The 18746-nt window shown below is 38.8% G+C and overlaps 1 protein-coding gene across 1 annotated transcript in view; it reads left to right on the forward strand.

Annotated features, from left to right (window-relative positions):
* The first annotated feature begins 3118 nt into the window (after positions 1–3118).
* LOC103352135 (phosphatidylinositol 3,4,5-trisphosphate 3-phosphatase TPTE2) overlaps positions 3119–18746 on the forward strand; it is a 66353-nt gene continuing 50725 nt past the window's right edge. The window contains exons 1-8 of the mRNA XM_017350319.3: positions 3119–3175; positions 4912–5003; positions 6381–6434; positions 8683–8736; positions 12226–12279; positions 14115–14168; positions 14816–14869; positions 16705–16752. Coding sequence (XP_017205808.2) covers positions 4942–5003; positions 6381–6434; positions 8683–8736; positions 12226–12279; positions 14115–14168; positions 14816–14869; positions 16705–16752 — 380 coding nt within the window. The 5' untranslated portion in view covers positions 3119–3175; positions 4912–4941. The remainder of the gene's footprint in view (positions 3176–4911; positions 5004–6380; positions 6435–8682; positions 8737–12225; positions 12280–14114; positions 14169–14815; positions 14870–16704; positions 16753–18746) is intronic.

Below are 18746 nucleotides of genomic sequence, written 5' to 3' on the forward strand. Positions count from 1 at the left end.
TAATTAAAATCAGAGAAGAAATCAACAGGTTTGAATCCAAAAAAATTATAAAAAATCAGCCAAACAAGGAGCTGGTTTTTTGAAAAAATAAACAAAATTGACACCCATTGTTTATTTTGGTTTTCCTTGATACTTTTACTGCAAAATTTTCAGCCTTCACAATCTTTCATAGTGACAACCATGTTTCTCTGTTTCTGTGTGCTGCACATGCTTAAGTATCTTTTTGTAAGGCTGGACAAGTGGAGACACATTCTTTCAATTTCTGTTTATTATGGAAGGTCTTTATTTCACCTTCATTCATAAATGAGAGCTTTGTAGGGTACAGTATTCTGGGTTGACAGTATTTTCTCATGAGAGTTGGTGTATGTCTCATCATTCTCTCCTAGCCTGTAGGCTTCCTGATAAGTCAGCTGTGAGTCTAATTGGAGATCGTGTGAAAGTAATCTGGCATTTCTCTCATGCACATTTTAGAACCTTTTCTTTATGTTTTACTTCAAAAGTTTGACTACAGTGTTTCCTGGTGAAAGTCTTTTCTGGTCACGTCTATTAGGAGTTTTATGTGCTTCCTGTACTTGGGCATCCCTTTCATTCTCCAAATTGGGGAAGTTGTATGTAATTTGTTCAATAAAAAGGCCTTCTAATCCATTCTCTCTTTCCACGCCTTCCAAAACTGTTAAGACCCACATGTTGAGTCCTTTGAGAGTATCCCATAAATCTCCAACACTGTTTTTAATTTTTCTGATTTCTTCTTTTTTTGGTCTGACTGTAAAATTTCCAGAGACTTGTCTTCTAACTCAGATATTCTTTCTTCTGCCTCACCGAATCTGTTGTTAAAGTTTTCCACATTTTTAAATTTGATCTATTGAATTCTTAAATTACAAAATTTCATTTTGATTCCTCTTTAATTTCATGGAAAATTTTTCATTCATATCACATAAAGATTACTGTAATTCCTCAATTTGCCTCTGGTTACTTCTAAGTAATCCTATAATCAATTTCTTGAAATTAGTTACTGGCATTTCATTAAACTTTTCATCTTCAGATTTTAGTATTGAAGTATTTTTGTGTTCCTTTGGGGGTCATGTAGTATATTTTTGTTTCTTGAATTTCTGCAATTATTTTAAAGCATTTTTGGAGATATCCGTAGTTTTGTTTTCCTCTTGATGGGTTTTATCTTTGGACTATGCCTCTATGGCTTAGTGAAGTCTCTGCTCTTTCAGAGGTGTATGAAGGGTATTAACAGAGAGCTCTGTTCTGTGTTTCAAGGTGAGGGGAATGTCCAAGGTGACAACCAAGTTGACATGCTAACAGTCCTCTTTTTTATTATTATAGGTGAGGGTTTGATCAGCTCTACTGGCATAGTCTCAGACTGAACTTCTCTCCTCCACGGCAACTAATGCCTGGGTGCTATCACTAGTGGGTGCAGTATTCATCCATGCTGCCACAAGAACCACACAAAGATCTATGCCAGCTTCAATGTGAGCACAGATCCCTCAGCAATGGCCCTCCCAAGGCAATCAGGGAGACTGGGGTGTGTGGAGCTTCCCAGAGCAACTGCTCAGAGACCCAGCCACACGCTGTACCCTCTTACACAGCCACAGTTTTTCACTGTCCCTGAACACAAGGCTCCCACAGTCATGGGCACCCAGCCCCTTGTCAATTCTCCCAGCCAGACTCAGGACGTCTCCTCTCGGGTGGCTACTGGTTGAGTGGACACAAGCTGGTGCAGCAGTTACCTATGTGCAAAATGGCGCCTGCTCTCTCTCAGGTAGTTACAGGATGCCATTGTAAGGTGGCCAGGAGGAGAGAGAAACAGGCCCCTTTGTTTTTCTTTAGAATGGTAGGTACACTGTCTGCCACAGGGCTCCAAGCCAGACTCATGCCAGTCCCTACCCACAGCTTTATGGCTGGTGGCTGGTAGTTTATTCTCACCCCACTCTCCAAAGCTGTCGCTGAGGCTCTTGGCTGCTGGGGTCCTGTGTTGTGTCTGTGTTCATGCTGCATGTCCACACCCTCTACTTAGATCTACAGCATCCTTCTAACTTATGTGGAGTTCCCACTGCAGTTTTCTTCTTAACTGTTCCCTGAGATTGCACTATCTCCACTTTTTTTTTTTAAACTATCTTCCCCTTGACTAGAGCAGTAATCTCCAGTCCCATTCTGCCATCTTGGAATACCTTGGATGTCTCTTTTAAAATATATGCTTTGGAATGATTTTCTCCCAAGCTGTGAAATCCCTTCTCATTCTCTTAACTGTCTTTTGGAGAGAAGTTTAAAAATGTGATGAAGTCTAACTTGCCAATTTTTATTTTGTGGATAGTGTTTTGTGGGGTTGTGTCTAGAAAACTTTGCTTAACACAGGCCATAGAATATTCTCCTGAAATTTGATTGACTTTTAGTTTTACAATTATTTCTCTGGGTTTTGGTTTGATGAGATTTACATATTGAAGTTGATTTTCCAATCAATAAACCTCCATTTTTTGAAAATACTACTCTGCATGGCTGATTTCTCTTTCCATCTCTGTTGTCTATTTGTGTAGGTATATACCTTGATTTTTGATTCTTTATTATTCTTTTGATTGTTTAATTGATTTATTTTTACTTAAGTCTGTCTTATACGTTTTGTTTATACAAAACTCATGTTTTGAAAATCAACTCATGTTTGCCCTCCAACTTTGTTCTTTTTTCAAAGTTGTTTGGTTTATGCTAATTCCTTTGTATTTCCACATGAATTTTAGAAACACTTGCCAATTTCCTCCAAAATTTTCTTAAAGCCTAATGGAATTTTTGATTGAGATTGCATTGAATTTGTACACTCTTTTGAGGAAGAACTGACAACTGTATTGAGTCTTCCAAACCACGAAGAAGATAAAGCTAGTTTTTGAAGTATCTATGTATATAAGAATCCCCTCCATTATATACAAGAGAAAAAAAACAGATTGAATAATCTCTGCTTTGAGATTATTCTTCTGGAGTATTTGATGTTGGTATACTCTATCACCCAACTGTAAAACAAACAGTATGTGTCTTTAAAAAAATCTTTGCAGTTTGGGACCAAGTTCATTCCATTCTTTCCTCACAATGATCTCAGGACCACCAGAATCTGTGGTTGCCATGACATGGAATTTTTGTTCCTTCATTGGCATGTTCGCAGCCAAAGGCATAGGACATGGTGGTAAGGATCTCTGAGCAAGATCCCCCATTCTATCCCCTACCTTCTCATTTTCATGAAAACAATGGAGGTGTATAGCTGGAGAAAAGGGAGGGAAGAGAGTGGCGACTGGCTGGGAGTCTTTAGGGCTCATAGATAGGAAGATAGCCTTGAGCCCAGTGGTGAGAAGAGCACCATTCTCTACCCTCTGGGGAACCTCCCAAATCTCCCTTACCCTCTGGGACCAGTGAACAACTAAGTCGATATTGGTTAAATAGCAGTGACCTTGTTGCTGGCAAGGAATTGAGTAAAGATTTGACTTAACAAACTTGGATTTAGGGAAATTAAAAACAAGAAAAGCTATATAAACATGCATACAAGAAAATATGAAAAAAGGGAAAAAGGTATTCTGAAGGATAGTAGGAGAAGAAACTTGAATCAAGATCTAAAAAAAGTTGGCTCCCTTTTAGGGGAATCTGCAGGAGTACACAAGAATGAGACCTACTGTATCCTGTTGTTTCTAGCCTCTTCTGAGCCTTAGTAAGAAAGAGAAGATTCTTAGTAATCCCAATTTGCCTTGGCTGATCCCAGTTCACATCTAAAGATGTGACTCTGCCGCTTCTCTGTATCACCAGGTTGTAGACTGGGAGCTTGGGGATTTCTACCTCCTTTACCAATGAGTTGGTATCCACTCAAAGGTATGAAAGTTACAGGTGCCTGTAGCATAGGTCCAAAACTCAAAATTGACATTTATGCCCAAATTGGACTATTTTTTTAAAATTACTTTTCTATTTATTTTTCTCTCCTTGCTAAGAGTTTAGGGGCTTATGGCACAATTCTGGCTGCCTAAGTGTAGTCACTGGTTGTTTTTCCCTGGCAATGTGATTGGAAATGTCTTGTTTTCCAGTGACTTCCAATTTTCTTACATGATACAAAGCCACTGGGTATAATGTTGAGGGACACATCTCTTTTTCTCACACTTCTTTGATTTATTCTGCAGAATATTTCAGGATGGAACTATTGTAAGTCACTATGATGATACAGATATTGATGTAGAATAGATTTTGTTTCACTTTCTGCATTCTGTGTAGCAATTGGGTGATCTTAAAAATGTCTTTTCTGGGGCCAGTGCTGTGGCATAGCAGGTAAAGCTGCTGCTCTGGCATAGCAGGTAAAGACAATGCCTGCAGTGCCAGCATCTTATTTGGGTGCATTTTGAATCCCAGCTGCTCCACTTCCAATCCAGATCCCTGCTAATGGCCTGAGAAAGCAGCCAAGGATGGCCCAAATGCTTGGGCTCCTGAATCCATGTGGGTGATCCAGAAGGTCTTGGCTCCTGGCTTCAGATCAGCCCAGCTCCAGCCATTGCAGCTATTTGGGGAGTGAACCAGCAGATGGAAGGTCTCGCTCGCTCTGTCTCTCTGTTTCTCTCTATAACTGCCTTTCTAAGAAATAAAAAAAAAAATCATTAAAAAACAACCAAGAAGTTTCAAAAATAAATGTACTGCAGGTAAACTTAAATGTTGTTGAATATTCAAAAAATGTTTTTTTCTTCTTTTGGAACTAAAATATCAAGCACAAATACAGAATGCATGTTCCACATGAGTGATCAAATTACATGGTACTGTAGATTTCCTATGTTTATAGATTCAGTTGATCCATACCTAATAAGTTCTATGTGAGTCTTTCTAATTTGAAGGATATGAAAGGTGTCTAAAGACATGGGATATAAAATTCACAAGTGCTTTTGCTTTTCTTAGATTTTGGATTGAATTTAACCACATGGCGATATGAAGAGATTCAAAAAGAATCGTCAGTATCGCTGGTTCTCTCGAAAGAAAAATACTAATACGTAAGTGATATTATTCAAATATATTGAATCTTAAACATAACTTTCAACTTTAGTTAATATGATAGGCAATCTGCACATTCTTCCTTGCTAAATATAAACTGTATAGAGATGAAATTTGTCAAGCTCACAGAATAAAGACCTTGTTAATCTATGCCTGAAATGCCCTTAAAAACACTAGTTTCAATGATGTGATAACATGCATATACCAATCACTTTGTGCTTTTCCTATGGGAAATCTGGTTGCTCTACCAGAGGGTGATGTATTCTGGAATGATAAGCTAGGACCAACTCAGGAAACCATTCCACACAGAGGCCACCACAAGGGCTTCAGTTGTTTTGTCTTAACACCTGAAATGTTGTTAATTACCACAGTAAAGGTCATGAATGTGTTTTTATTAGTGACACAGGGGCTTACAACTTGGCATGAAAATGCTAAAACTGTATGAAAATTAAAATCGGTGGATCAGATGAATGCTTATACAGATTGCCCTGCCTTGTATAAGCACAATTTAAGAATCTGAGCAAGATCTTTAAGTGTATTCCAGAGACTTGTCCCTTAGGTGGTCCTATCTACAGCCATTTTTTAAAGAAAGTTTTTGACTCCTGAATATTGGAAATATATCCCATTTATTGTATGGGTGTTTCATGCGCAGGTAGATTGGTGCCCCAAGAAAAATGATTGGCTGTCCTAGTCTGTCAGCTGGATCTGAGGGATAACTTGAATATTGATCAATTCACTTCCTCAGTAGAACACATCAGATTATATCCAAAAGCTGTACTTTGGAAATTTATATTTATTAAATAAAAGCTAAAAAATAGAACCCATCAGGAAAACTTGGTAATCGTTCAATGAGGCTGCCTACATCAAAAACTCATATTGCCCCTTCTGCTAGTCTGAACTTTGTCCCTAAGGTGATTTATTGCTGTATCCCCAACACATCTCTCTTTGGTATTCCTGGTACCTGCTGTTAGTCTCCCTAATTGTCACAATAGCTGGTATGAGGCTGGACCAAAGCCAGGAATCCAGGACATTCTTCCAGGTCTCCCATGTGGATGCATGGGCCCAAGAACTTGGGTCATCTTCTGCCACTTTCCCAGGCACACATCAAGGGAGCTTGATCAGAAGTGGAGCAGCAGGGGAGCAGAGCAGTGTCCAATGGGATGCAAGCATCCTAGGTTACAGCTTAACCAATGCCACTACATCAGCCTCCATAACGTTACATATCTAATAAAAATACCTACCAAGTTCAAACAGTGATATAACATGACCATCTGAAGATCAACCAGTTCACATCCAGAGTAACTGTAGTCATTTGAGAAAAGTAGTAAGATAAAATCCTGTGTGATTTCTGACTATATATCTTTATATTCCCTTAGGTCAAACCCAAAGGAAACAACACCCATTACTTATGTGGAATCCATCAATGACATGTGAGTGAAAAACCCATTCAATGTGTGTATATGTATATATGGATCCCCCAAAAGACACAGGTAATTATATGCAATCCTTAAAATTATGCTACTGACTATGAACTGATTGATATTTAAATACACATGTGCATGTCACTAACTTGAACTTGGAAGGCATTTTTGAAAATTAAAAATGAAGCTTCATATGACAAAAATGAATACCTCAGGAGTATTACAGAAGTATATCCAGAGTGAAATAACTATTCTTTTAATCCCTAGCCTATAAGGGTTGCATTTACGTCAGATGACATATTTTTACCTGTGTATGTATATGTGTTGTGTGTATGTGTATAGGTGTGTGCATGAATAATCATCAAAAGGAGCATGGAATATCTTTTTCCCTCCTTTCACTTTCAGTCTGCATGCATCTTTGTTGGTGAGATGTGTTCCTTGTAGGCAGCAAATACATGGGTTTTGCTTTTTAATCCATTCAGACAGTCTCTGTCCTTTAACTTGAGAGTTGAGGCCATTTACATTCAAGGTGACTATTGATAAGTAATGACTTTGGCCTGCAATTTTTCCTTTAATATTCCTATTTTTTTTTTACTTTGGATTCCTCTGTGTTTTTACTGGGGGATTTTTTGCCTTTATCTTCTCTTTTGTAGGGATGACCGTTTTTCTGTGTTTCTGTGTGCAGCACATCCTTATGCATCTTTTGCAAGGCTGGATGTGTGATGACAAATTCTTTGCATTTCTGTTTGTTATGGAAGGTCTTTATTTCACCTTTATTCAAAAATTATAGCTTTTCCAGGTACAGTACTCTGGGTTGACAGTTTTATTCTCAAGATGGAATATATCTCGCCATTCTCTCCTAGCCTGTAATGTTTGTGATGAAAAGTCTACTGTGAGTCTAATTTGAAATACTCTGAAAGTAATCTGGCATTTCCCTCATGCACAATTTAGAGTCTTCTCTTTATGGTTTTCTGTAGAGAGTTTGATTAAAATGTGTTGTCATGGGGAGGATCTTCTCTGGTCATGTGTATTAGGAGTTCTATGTGCTTCCTTTACTTCATTGTCCCTTTCTTTCTCCAAAATGGGAAGTTTTCTATTATTAAATGAAAAAGGCTTTCTAATACTTTCTCTTTTCATGCCTTCAGGAACTCCTAGGGCCCATATGCTTGATCACTTGATAGTATCTTGTAGATTTCCAACAGTGCTTTTTAGTTTTCCAATTTGTTCTTGTTCTTTTTGGTCTGACTGTATAATTTCCTTCAATTTGTCTTCTAAGTTGGATATTCTTTCTTCTAGTTCACATATGCTCTTGTTAAGGCTTTCCACTGCATTTTTTTGTTTGTTCTATTGAATTCTTCATTTCCAAGATTTCATTTTGATTTCTCTTCAAGATCTCAATTTCATGGGAGAAATTTTCATTCATTTCATGTATGGATTTCATTAGTTTGTGCATTTGCTTCTGATTACTTCTGAGTAATCATACAATAAATTTTTTGAATTCCAGTTCTGGCATTTCTTCAATCTCTTCACCTTCATATTCTAGTATTGAAGTGTTGTATTCTTTTGGAAGGCATCATGCTTTTTTCCTTATTCTTGTTTCTTGAATTGGTGCATTTATTATTCAGCATTTCTGCAGATACTCATTGGTTTCTTTGTCTTTTTGCTGTGGTGGCTTTTATCTTTGGATTATGCCTCTGTATTAGCAGAGTGTCTATTTTTTCAGTGAATACCTAGAGGTGTATGGTGGCTGTGGTCAGCGAGCTCTGTTCAGTACTCCAGGGTGAAGGGAGTGTCTAAAGTGACACACAGGTTGGGCATGGAAAATCTTTTTTTTTTTAATCTGAGGGGAAATTTTTTCTGCTCTGTTGACATAGCCTCAGCTCACCTCTTCTCAAATGAGACTGGTGCCTGGACGCTAGCCCCAGTGGGTATAATATTTGTCCATGCTGCCACTAGGAACACACCAAGGATCTGTTCAGTCCTCAGTGTAAGCTCAGATTCCCCAGCAATGTCCCTCACCAGGGAACCTGGGATCCCTGAGCATGTGGAGCCTCCCAGAGTGACTGCCCAAAGTCCCAGCCACACCCCATAAAGATTCATTTCTAATAAAAATACATACCAAGCTCAAACAGTGATATAACATGACCATCTGAAGATTAACCAGTTCACATTCAAAGTAACTGTTGTCATTTGAGCAAAAATAGTAAGATAAAATCCTGTGTAATTTCTGACTATATATATCTTTATATTCCCTTAGCTCAAACTCAGAAGACTCAAAATCCATTACTGATGTGGAATCCATCAGGGACAAGTGAGTGAAAAACAAATTCAATATGTATGTATGTATACATGAATTCCCCAAGACACAGGTAAGTGTATACAATCCTTAAAATTAAGCTACTGCGTGTGAACTGACTGATATTTAAATACACATGTGCATATCACTAATTTGAACTTGGTAGGTATTTTTGAAAATTAAAAATGAAGCTTCATATGACAATAATGAATATCTCAGGACTATTAAAACAGAAATATATCCAGAATGAAATTTTAACTATTCTTTTAATCCCTAATCTATAAGGGTTGCATTTATGTCAGATTACATATATTTATCTGTATATGCATATGTGGTATGTGTGTATGTGTTTAGGTGGGTGGATGAATAATCATCAAAAAACTCATGGAGCAGCCCACATTGTAGTGCAGCAGGTTGATATTACTTGCAGCTAATGCATCACAGATTACGATGCTTGTCCCAGTCTTGGCTGTACCCCTTCCAATCCAACTTCCTGTTAATATATCTGGGAAGGATGTGGCTGATGACCCAGTGTTGGGCCCTGTTACCCACAAGGGAAACTGACATAGAGTTTCTGCCTCCTGATGTTGGCCTGGTCCAGCCGCAGTCATTGAAGCCATTTAGGGAGTGAATCAGTAAAGGCCAGGTATCTCTCTCTCTCTCTCTCTTTTTCTCTCTTTCTCTCTGTCTTGCTCACTCCTATTCTCTCTCCATCACTCTGCCTTTCAACTAAATCTTTTTTAAAACCAAAATGAATGGAAATATAAGTTATGAAATAACTATGCCTGTATTTAAAAATGTTTGCATTATAATAAGCTTATCATTCAATTCCATTTTCTTTTTTTATTTAATGAATATAAATTTCCAAAGTACAGCTTATGGATTACAATGGCTTCCCCCCTATAACGTCCCTCCCACCCGGAACCCTCCCCTTTCCCACTCCCTCTCCCCTTCCATTCACATCAAGATTCATTTTCAATTCTCTTTATATACAGAAGATCAGTTTAGCATACATTAAGTAAAGATTTCAACAGTTTTCTCCCACACAGAAACATAAAGTGTAAAGTACTTTTTGAGTACTAGTTATAGCATTAAATCTCCATGTACAGCACACTAAGGACAAAGATCCTACATGAGGAGTAAGTGCACAGTGACTCCTGTTGTTGACTTAACAAATTGACACTCTTGTTTATGGCATCAGTAATCACCCTAGGCTCTTGTCATGAGCTGCCAAGGCTATGGAGGCCCCCTGAGTTCACCAACTCTGATAATTTTTAGACAAGGCCATGGTCAAAGTGGAAGTTCTCTCCTCCCTTCAGAGAAAGGTACCTCCTTCTTTGATGACCCGTTCTTTCCACTGGGATCATACTCGCGGAGATCTTTCATTTAGTTTTTTTTTTTTTTTCAGAGTGTCTTGGCTTTCCATGCCTGAAATACTCTCATGGGCTTTTCAGCCGGATCCGCATGCCTTAAGGGCTGGTTCTGAGGCCAGAGTGCTGTTTAGGACATCTGCCATTCTATGGGTCTGCTGTGTATCTCACTTCCCATGTTGGATCATTCTCTTCCCTTTTTGATTCTATCAGCTAGCATTTGCAGACACTAGTCTTGTTTATGTGATCCCTTTGGCTCTTAGTCCTATCATTATGATCAATTGTGAACAGAAATTGATCACTGGGACTAGTGAGATGGCACTGGTACATGCCACCTTGATGGGATTGAATTGGAATCCCCTGGTATGTTTCTAACTCTACCGTTTGAGGTAAGTCAGCTTGAGCATGTCCCGAATTGCACATCTCTTCCCTCTCTTATTCCCACTCTTATATTTAACAGTGATCACTTTTCAGTTAAGTTTCAGCACTTAAGAAGAATTGTGTATTGATTACAGTATTCAACCAAAAGTATTAAGTAGAACAAACAAAAAAAATACTAAGAGGGATAACATATCAAGTTGCTCATCAACAGTCAGGGTGTGGGCTGTTGCTGCACAATGTAATACTTTATCCATTTTAGTATTTTTTTTTTTGTTCTAGTACCGTTGGTTGAACTCTGTAATTAACACACAATTATTCTTAGGTGTTTATATTTTAACTGAAAAGTGATCCCTGTTAGGAATTTGGAAAACATTATGCTGAGTGAAATAAGCCAATCCCAAAGGGACAAATACCACTTGTTCTCCTTGATAGGTGACAACTAACTGAGCACCAAAAGGAAACCTGTTAAAGTGAAATGAACACTATGAGAAACGGTGACTTGATCAATTCCATTTTCATGGACTTTTAAAAAAATTATTTGAGAGGTAGAGTTACAGACAGTGACAGGGAGAGACAAAGAGAGAGAAAGGTCTTCCTTCCATTGGTTCACTCCCCAAATGGTTGCAATGGCTGAAGCTGCGCCGATACAAAGCCAGGAACCATGTGCTTCTCCCCAGTCTCCCATGGGGTTGCAGGGGCTCAAGTAGTTGAGCCAACTTCTACTGCTTTTCCAGGCCATAGCAAGGGAGCTAGATTGGAAACGGAGCAGCCGGGACTCAAACCAGCCCCCACATAGGATGCTGGCACCACAGGCAAAGGATTTACCTACTGCACCATGGCCCCAGCCACCATGAACATTTTTAATTGCTCTCATACACACCTAGATATTTCTATCAATACCACACATGTAGAAACATAATACAATGAAAGAAAACAGTTGAGTTTTGTGAAACTTACTGTGAGGAGGGTCCTTGAGAACATTTCCATACCTGTAGAGAACTTTTTGTTTTTCTTAGGTCAAATTTGGTAACAAAAGAAGTCATGAAAGGCATGCCTCTTCCAGTCAGTATCTTTGTAACTTTTATTTAGTTTGGGACAAACAGTCCTTTAGGAAACTCAGTTTTGCCATTTGTGGCTCTCTGCTAGAGTGGGCTGAAGAAGGAGAGATTTCCATTTGGAGAAAGAGGAGGAAGTAGTTGTCAGGGAACTCTGGTGCCCTCAGCAGAAGTGACCAGGGCTAATGGAACCTGGATTTGTGCCTCATCTTCCAAACTCTGCCACCACATAAGGCTGGTGTCCCCCACTCAGTAAGGCTTAGGAGGGAGCCCCTGACTCAGGCCTGCAGCTACTTGACCATATGGCATGGGCAACAGGGACAATGTTGCATGGAAGTAAGGAAGTGAGGGACTTGAGAATCAGAAATATAAGTAGGGTAAAAGGGACGTTTCCTGTAACTTACAGTGAAATCTGACAGAAATGGAACCCTAAAGTACTTTCACAGCTTGGCATTAATATAATAGTTACTTCACTCTGGATATACATCTATTTTCATAGACCTGAGATATTTATTACTGGTATATAAACCCTTATTGCTAATTTTTAAAAAGACCTACCAATTTCAAATTAGTGATTTATACAAGTGCATTTAAATGTCAATCAGTTCGTGGGTAGTACCACAGTTTTAACTATGTGACCCTCAAAATAGTTTAGAATTATGTGTTGTGTATGACTATGTACTCTCATGTTTCTTTAGCCCATCCTCTAATGACCTGATGCCAGTAGCCTTTGATGGAGTCACTAATGAAACGTGAGTTATAAAATAAACACTTAAAGATGTATATGTATATGTATATATATGCATATGTGTATGGAAATCCTCCTGTCAACATATACACACAATATTAAATTATACACATATATTGCAATACACACAAGCATACACACACACACACACACACACAAAGGAAAGAATGACAGAAGAGTGGAGTTTTTGAGATTCACTGACAAGGATATCAATGGCAACATATGTCACTATTTTTTAATTTTCTCAGTGGAGAATCTGTAGGTAACTCTTTTTTAGGTCAAGTTGGATAAAGGAGCTACATGTTATAAGACACATCCTTATTCCTGTTAGGATCTTGTCTAAGTAGTAGTCATCCAAGGCTTACCAGATTTAACTTTTTAAGTATGATTTAATTTTTTATAAGACTACTGCAAGGCCGGCACTGTGGCATAGCAAATAAAGCCACTGCCTGCAATGCCGGCATCCCCATATGTGCACCAGTTTGAGTCCTGATTGCTCCACTTCCAATCCAGCTCTCTGTTGATGATCTGGGGAAGCAGTAGAAGATGGCCCGAGTCCTTGGGCCCCTGCACCCAGATGAGAGACACAGAAGAAGCTCCTGGCTCCTGGCTTTGGGTTGGCCTAGCTCAACTATTGCGGCAATCTGGGGAGTGAACCAGTGGATGGAAGACTTCTCTCTCTCTCTCTCTCACTCCCCCTCTCTCTCTCTGCCTTTCCTTCTCTCTGTATGTAACTCTGACTTTCAAATAAATAAATCTTAAAAAAATCATATTAAAAAAAGAACTTTCTGGATTGGACAGAAGGAGGAAAGAATCCTTTTTGGTGCCAGAAGAAGGTAGCAGTGGACAGGGAGCAGAGAAATTTTTCGGGCAGGAGGGACCAAAAGTAGAGCTAACAATCCTGGAAGAGTCCCTCACTCTCCAGAGCTCTGTTAGTTTCAACACTAACAAATTGAACAGGAATCTTTTTATAAAAAATATGATTTATTTTATTTACTCATTTTTATTTTTCAAAAATATTAAATTATTTATTAATTTATTTGAGAGGTAGAGTTACACACAGAGAGAGGGGGAGACAGCGAGAAAAGTCTTCCATCTGTTGGTCCATTCCCCAAATGAATGCAATGGCCTGAACTGAGCCAATGTGAAACCAGGAGCTAAGAGTTTCTTCCAGGTGTCCCATGCAAATGTAGGGTCCAAAGCACTTATGCCAATTTCTGCTGCTCTCCCAATCCATAGCAGAGAGCTGGATCAGATGTAGAGCAAGAAGGACAAGAACTGATGCCCATATGGGATGCCAGCACCACAGGCAGAGGTTTAGCCCACAACACCACAGTGCTGGCCCCAATTTATTATATTTATATGAAAGATAGAGTGTGGAGAGAGAGGGAGGGAAAGAAAGTTCACTCTCCAAATGGCCACAATGGGCCAGAGCTGGGCAGGTCCAAAGCCAGGAACCTGGAGCTTCATCTGGGTTTCCATCATGGACTTGGTCCACCTTTTATGCTGCTTTCCCAGGCACATTAGTGGAGAGCTAGATTGGAAGTGGAGCAGTTGAGACTCGAACTGGCACACATATGAGATGCTGGCACTGCAGGTGGTAACTTAACCCACTACAATACAGCACCAGTCCTGAACAAGAATCTTGAGTCATTTAATGATACTCATTATAAACAAATAATGTTCATTTCCTTGGAAGAGTGATATGTAAGTTTCCAAATAACCAACTTAAATGTAAATTGATGTCAACTAGTATACAAATTATACAGCAGTTTGAACTGAAAGTGAAGTCCAGGAAGTCACATTGGTATCTAACTACTTGAATTTTATATTCTTTAGCACCACGGTATATGAATTCACGTCAACTTCCTGGGAAGGAGCTATCAGTGAAATGTAAGATATAAATATAACAATAAGGTATATGTATAAATACACACAAGTGAAAAATAATATATGTTAATTATATATAAAATAGGTGCAATATATGTATATAAACACATGTGTGTGTGTGCACACAAACACACACACACACACATATATATATTCAGACAAACACTGATACTCACATATCCACATGGAGAAAGGGAGGAGATTGAGATTTGGGAACTTTGTAGTGAGGAGCATGGCAAAAATCTTTTACACTCCAAATGCATAGTCACTTGATTCTATTTGATACTCAAGGAAGACAACTATGATTGGTGAAAATAAAGAGCGGAAAGAGGGATATAAGAGAGAGGAATCTAGACATGGTAAGTGAGATGTATACCGATAAAACGTAGTTGAGATTGAAATAAATGCCCCTTCAAAAGACTCTTACAAGTTGGTGTTAATAGGTTCTTAAATCTGTATATTACAGCCTTCACAAGCCTAATATATTCATTTTCACCACAAAGAACTTCATTTCTAATTTTTAAAAAGCCAATTCAAAAACAGTGATATATGTATGTATATCAGTTTTTAGAAGGAATGTAATTAGTTGACACAAAAAGATAAGATCTCATAACCTATGGTATATCACTATTTACTTTTCAATCCTTTAGACTAAATACAGAAGAATTGGCATCAGACACTCATGAGGAGGTACCCAATACCATGTGAGTTATAAATAAATGTTAAAAGATATATATATGTAATACCAAGCCCATGTATGCACATTCATGACTAGATATAGGAGAGAACTTCAGAAATTTCATGAAAATGGAATTAAAATCAAAGCTTATGCTGAAATTCAAGCAGAGAGAGATCTTTGAAAGTTTTTAGAATATGAATATTATTATAAAACTATGAATGCATTTCCAAAATTCATAGTTAATTTTAATTCTGTTTTCTGAAAAACTAACGATTAGCAGTACCCTATGTATGTTTATACACAAATGTATTTCTTTCAAAACACACACAAATAAGACCACAAAAAGGAAAATTAGGTTGAAATTTGTAAGTCTACTCTTGGGAGTATCCTTGACAACTGATGATAACTTTGGCATCATCTAAATGTTCTCACTGTCAGAAATGTAGTGAATTTTCTATTTTTTTAGATCACACTGGACGAGAGGACAGTTGTGAGTGGCATGATTCTTGCAGTCTGTATATTTGTCATTCTTAGTAACAGTGAATCCTGCAGGAAAGTCTTCTACCACGTGGGACTGGTGACCCAAACCCATTCTGAAACGCATTATGATTTTGACTTAGGCCTAGAGTTACTTTACCATGTCCATATCTCACGGATAAGAAAGACACAGATTTGAAAGTAGGGAGGCAATGGAGGGATTTGAGAATCAGAAATTTGGTGAGATGATAGTGCCTCAAAGTGAAGTGGAATTTGAAATAAATTCTACCACAAAAGGCTGACCCTCACTGGGACTAGAGTAATAAAAAAGAGCTTTACATAAATCTTGAAGCAGATATTTTCAGGACTAAGGTACTGATTACCGTCATAGAAAGCCTCTTTCTAACAAAAATGACAGGCTGAGTTCAAACCGTGATGTACACATGAAATTTAAGGATCAACCAGTTTATGTAGAGTAATAATAGGTTTCTGACCAAATAAAAATAAATTTAGAATTACACCTCAGGTTCAACTGCATACTCTTTTTTCTTTTAAATTTTTCTTTTTTAATTAATTAATTTATTTTCAACTATATACTCTTAAAATCCCTTAGCTCACACATAAACACAAAACACACACACACAGAAAAATAAATATGTATCCACACATCCTTCTGGAAACCCACATATACAAAAACACACTATAGAAAAGGTGAACAAAAAAAAGATAAACATTTGTGAAATTACTCTTAGGTGCCTCCTTGGCAATACAGGGTACCTCTTGATACTCTTGAAATTTTTTCACTGTAACATTTGTTGGTAGCTTTCCAGTGTTTCTTAGGTTGAGTTGGTTAAAGAGGAATCTGTCATAAGAGGGTGCTTCTCTTTGTTGGCATATTTATCATTCTTAGTTGCAGCCAACCTCTTGGGAAACTGTCAGAGTCCTTGTGTATGAGATGCTATCAGATTTGGTGAAGAGAAGAGAGACTACTTTTTGAAATAAGTTGGAGGTAGCAGTGGACAGCAAGCAGCAGAGCCCTCAGCATAAAAGAACAGAACTAATGGAACCTGGGGGAGTCCTCACCCTCCGAATCTCTGCAACCATCTAAGGCTGGTGCCAAAATCCAAACTCACCATTACATTGGATGGAACTCTGATCCCAGGCACGCCGATACTTGATTATACCTCACAGGAAGAAAAACAACTGTTGATGGGTGAAAGTAAGGAGAGGTGATGGAGGGAAGAACTAATAACTGATTTACAGGTGACTTGTTCAGGGGACAACTAGTTGATAAATTAAAAAGTAACTGTAAATATTTTAAGCTTAAAAAGTAAGTCTAAGATGTTATATGGTATCTCACTGTGTACCTTTTTAATCCTTTAGCAATGTCCTGTATGAGTCAGAATCCTCAGGGAGAAAAACCAAAGCAATGTAAGATATAAATGAATAAATAAACATTTATGTCTGTCTGTCTGTCTGCCTTTCTCTGTTTCTGTCTTTCTATAGACATACATACATGCATGCAAATCATGCATTCACACAGAGCACACAGAAATCTGGGATTTTGATTATTCATTGTCAGGAGCATCCATGTAATGGGGTTTCCTTGTAATAGGGTCGCTTCTACCCTCCTCTCATGGTAAGCTTCAGTGTGGAATATTTTTGTCTTTGGGATTAAGGTAGAAAAAAGAACAACTTACAGAGGGGAACTTCTTATTCCTACTGTTTATTACCTTTGGTTACCAGGCAGAGACTGTACTGGAGTGAAAGGAAGGAGCGAATCCTGTTTGAAGCAAGGTGGAGGTAGCAGTGAGCAGAAAGCAGAGGAATCCTCAGCTAATGAGATGCTGGTCTATCCCTTCTCCTCTACAGCTCTGCCTCCATACAAAGCTGATGCTCCAAACCCACACACATCCTCACACTGGATAGAGTCCCTGCTTCAGGGCTGCAGCTTCTCAAACCTATCCGTTGGGCAAGAAATACAACCATGATAGGTGAAATTAAAGATGTAATGGAGGGAATGGAGAATCAAGAAATTTGAAGGAGCAAAAGTATAGGGACCTAAAAACAGAAATTAAACTTCAAGCAGGTTTCATAGCAAATGAGGATTATATTTTAGCATGAAGACCTACTTACATGAGGTGGGCATTTGTCAATTGAGACACTCTCATCTCATAGTGGGGAGCTCACATTGCATATTGGAGTGCCTAGTTAGAGTCAGAGCCCCTCTATTTCCAACCCAGCTTCCTGAAAATCTGCACCCTGAGAGGTGGCAGGTGATGGCTCAAATACATGAGTCCCGGGAACCCACATGAGAAATCCAGATGGACTTTCAGGCTCCTGGCTTCAGCCTGGTCCAGCTCTGGCTATTGTGGCCTTTTGGGCAAGTGAACCAGTGGATGGAAGTTCACATTCTCTCTGCCTTTCAAATGAAATGAAAATAAATTTTAAAAAATGTAAAAGGTCTAGTTACTTAGTCTGGATGTATTACTATTTCACAAATCTAGGATATTCAGTACTGTTCTATAAAAACTCAATCTAATTTTAGAACTGACATGCCAATCCAAATTGGTGATATGCACATGAATATTTAAAGAAACATTAGGGCCGGCGCCGCGGCTCACTAGGCTAATCCTCCGCCTTGCGGCGTCGGCACACCGGGTTCTAGTCCCGGTCGGGGCGCTGGATTCTGTCCCGGTTGTCCCTCTTCCAGGCCAGCTCACTGCTGTGGCCAGGGAGTGCAGTGGAGGATGGCCCAAGTGCTTGGGCCCTGCACCCCATGGGAGACCAGGATAAGTACCTGGCTCCTGCCATCGGATCAGCGCAGTGCGCCGGCCACAGTGCGAGGGGCTGGGGCGGCCATTGGAGGGTGAACCAACGGCAAAAGGAAGACCTTTCTCTCTGTCTCTCTCTCTCTCACTGTCCACTCTGCCTGTCAAAAAATAAAATAAAAATAAAAATAAAAAAGATACATTAGATCAAATCTCATAGACCCAAAAAGAAACATGTACCATTTTAATCCTTTATCCCAAATCTGAGTGAAGCAACAAAAGTAACCCATGACAGAGTAACCAATGAAATGTGAGTAGATGTATTTACCCATATACACAAAGACACATGCACATATACTCACACACTAAAAAACATAAGGCAATGACACAGGGAGACTGAGATTTCCGAGTCTCACTTTCAGGAGCTTCTATGACAAGTAGAGTATTTTTTTAATGCACAGAGACTGACAATTGGTGGAGCAGTTAGGATGCTGATTGAGATGCTTGCATCCCAAATCAAGGTGCTTGGGCTTCAGTCCTTACTCTGCTCCCAATTCTAGCTTCCTGCTAATGTATACCCTGAGTGGCAGCAGGTGATGGCTCAAGTATTTAAGTCCCCACAGCCCATGTGAGAGAACTAGAATAAGTTCTGAG

Source organism: Oryctolagus cuniculus, chromosome 9, assembly GCF_964237555.1.
Source record: "Oryctolagus cuniculus chromosome 9, mOryCun1.1, whole genome shotgun sequence".
Taxonomy (NCBI): domain Eukaryota; kingdom Metazoa; phylum Chordata; class Mammalia; order Lagomorpha; family Leporidae; genus Oryctolagus; species Oryctolagus cuniculus.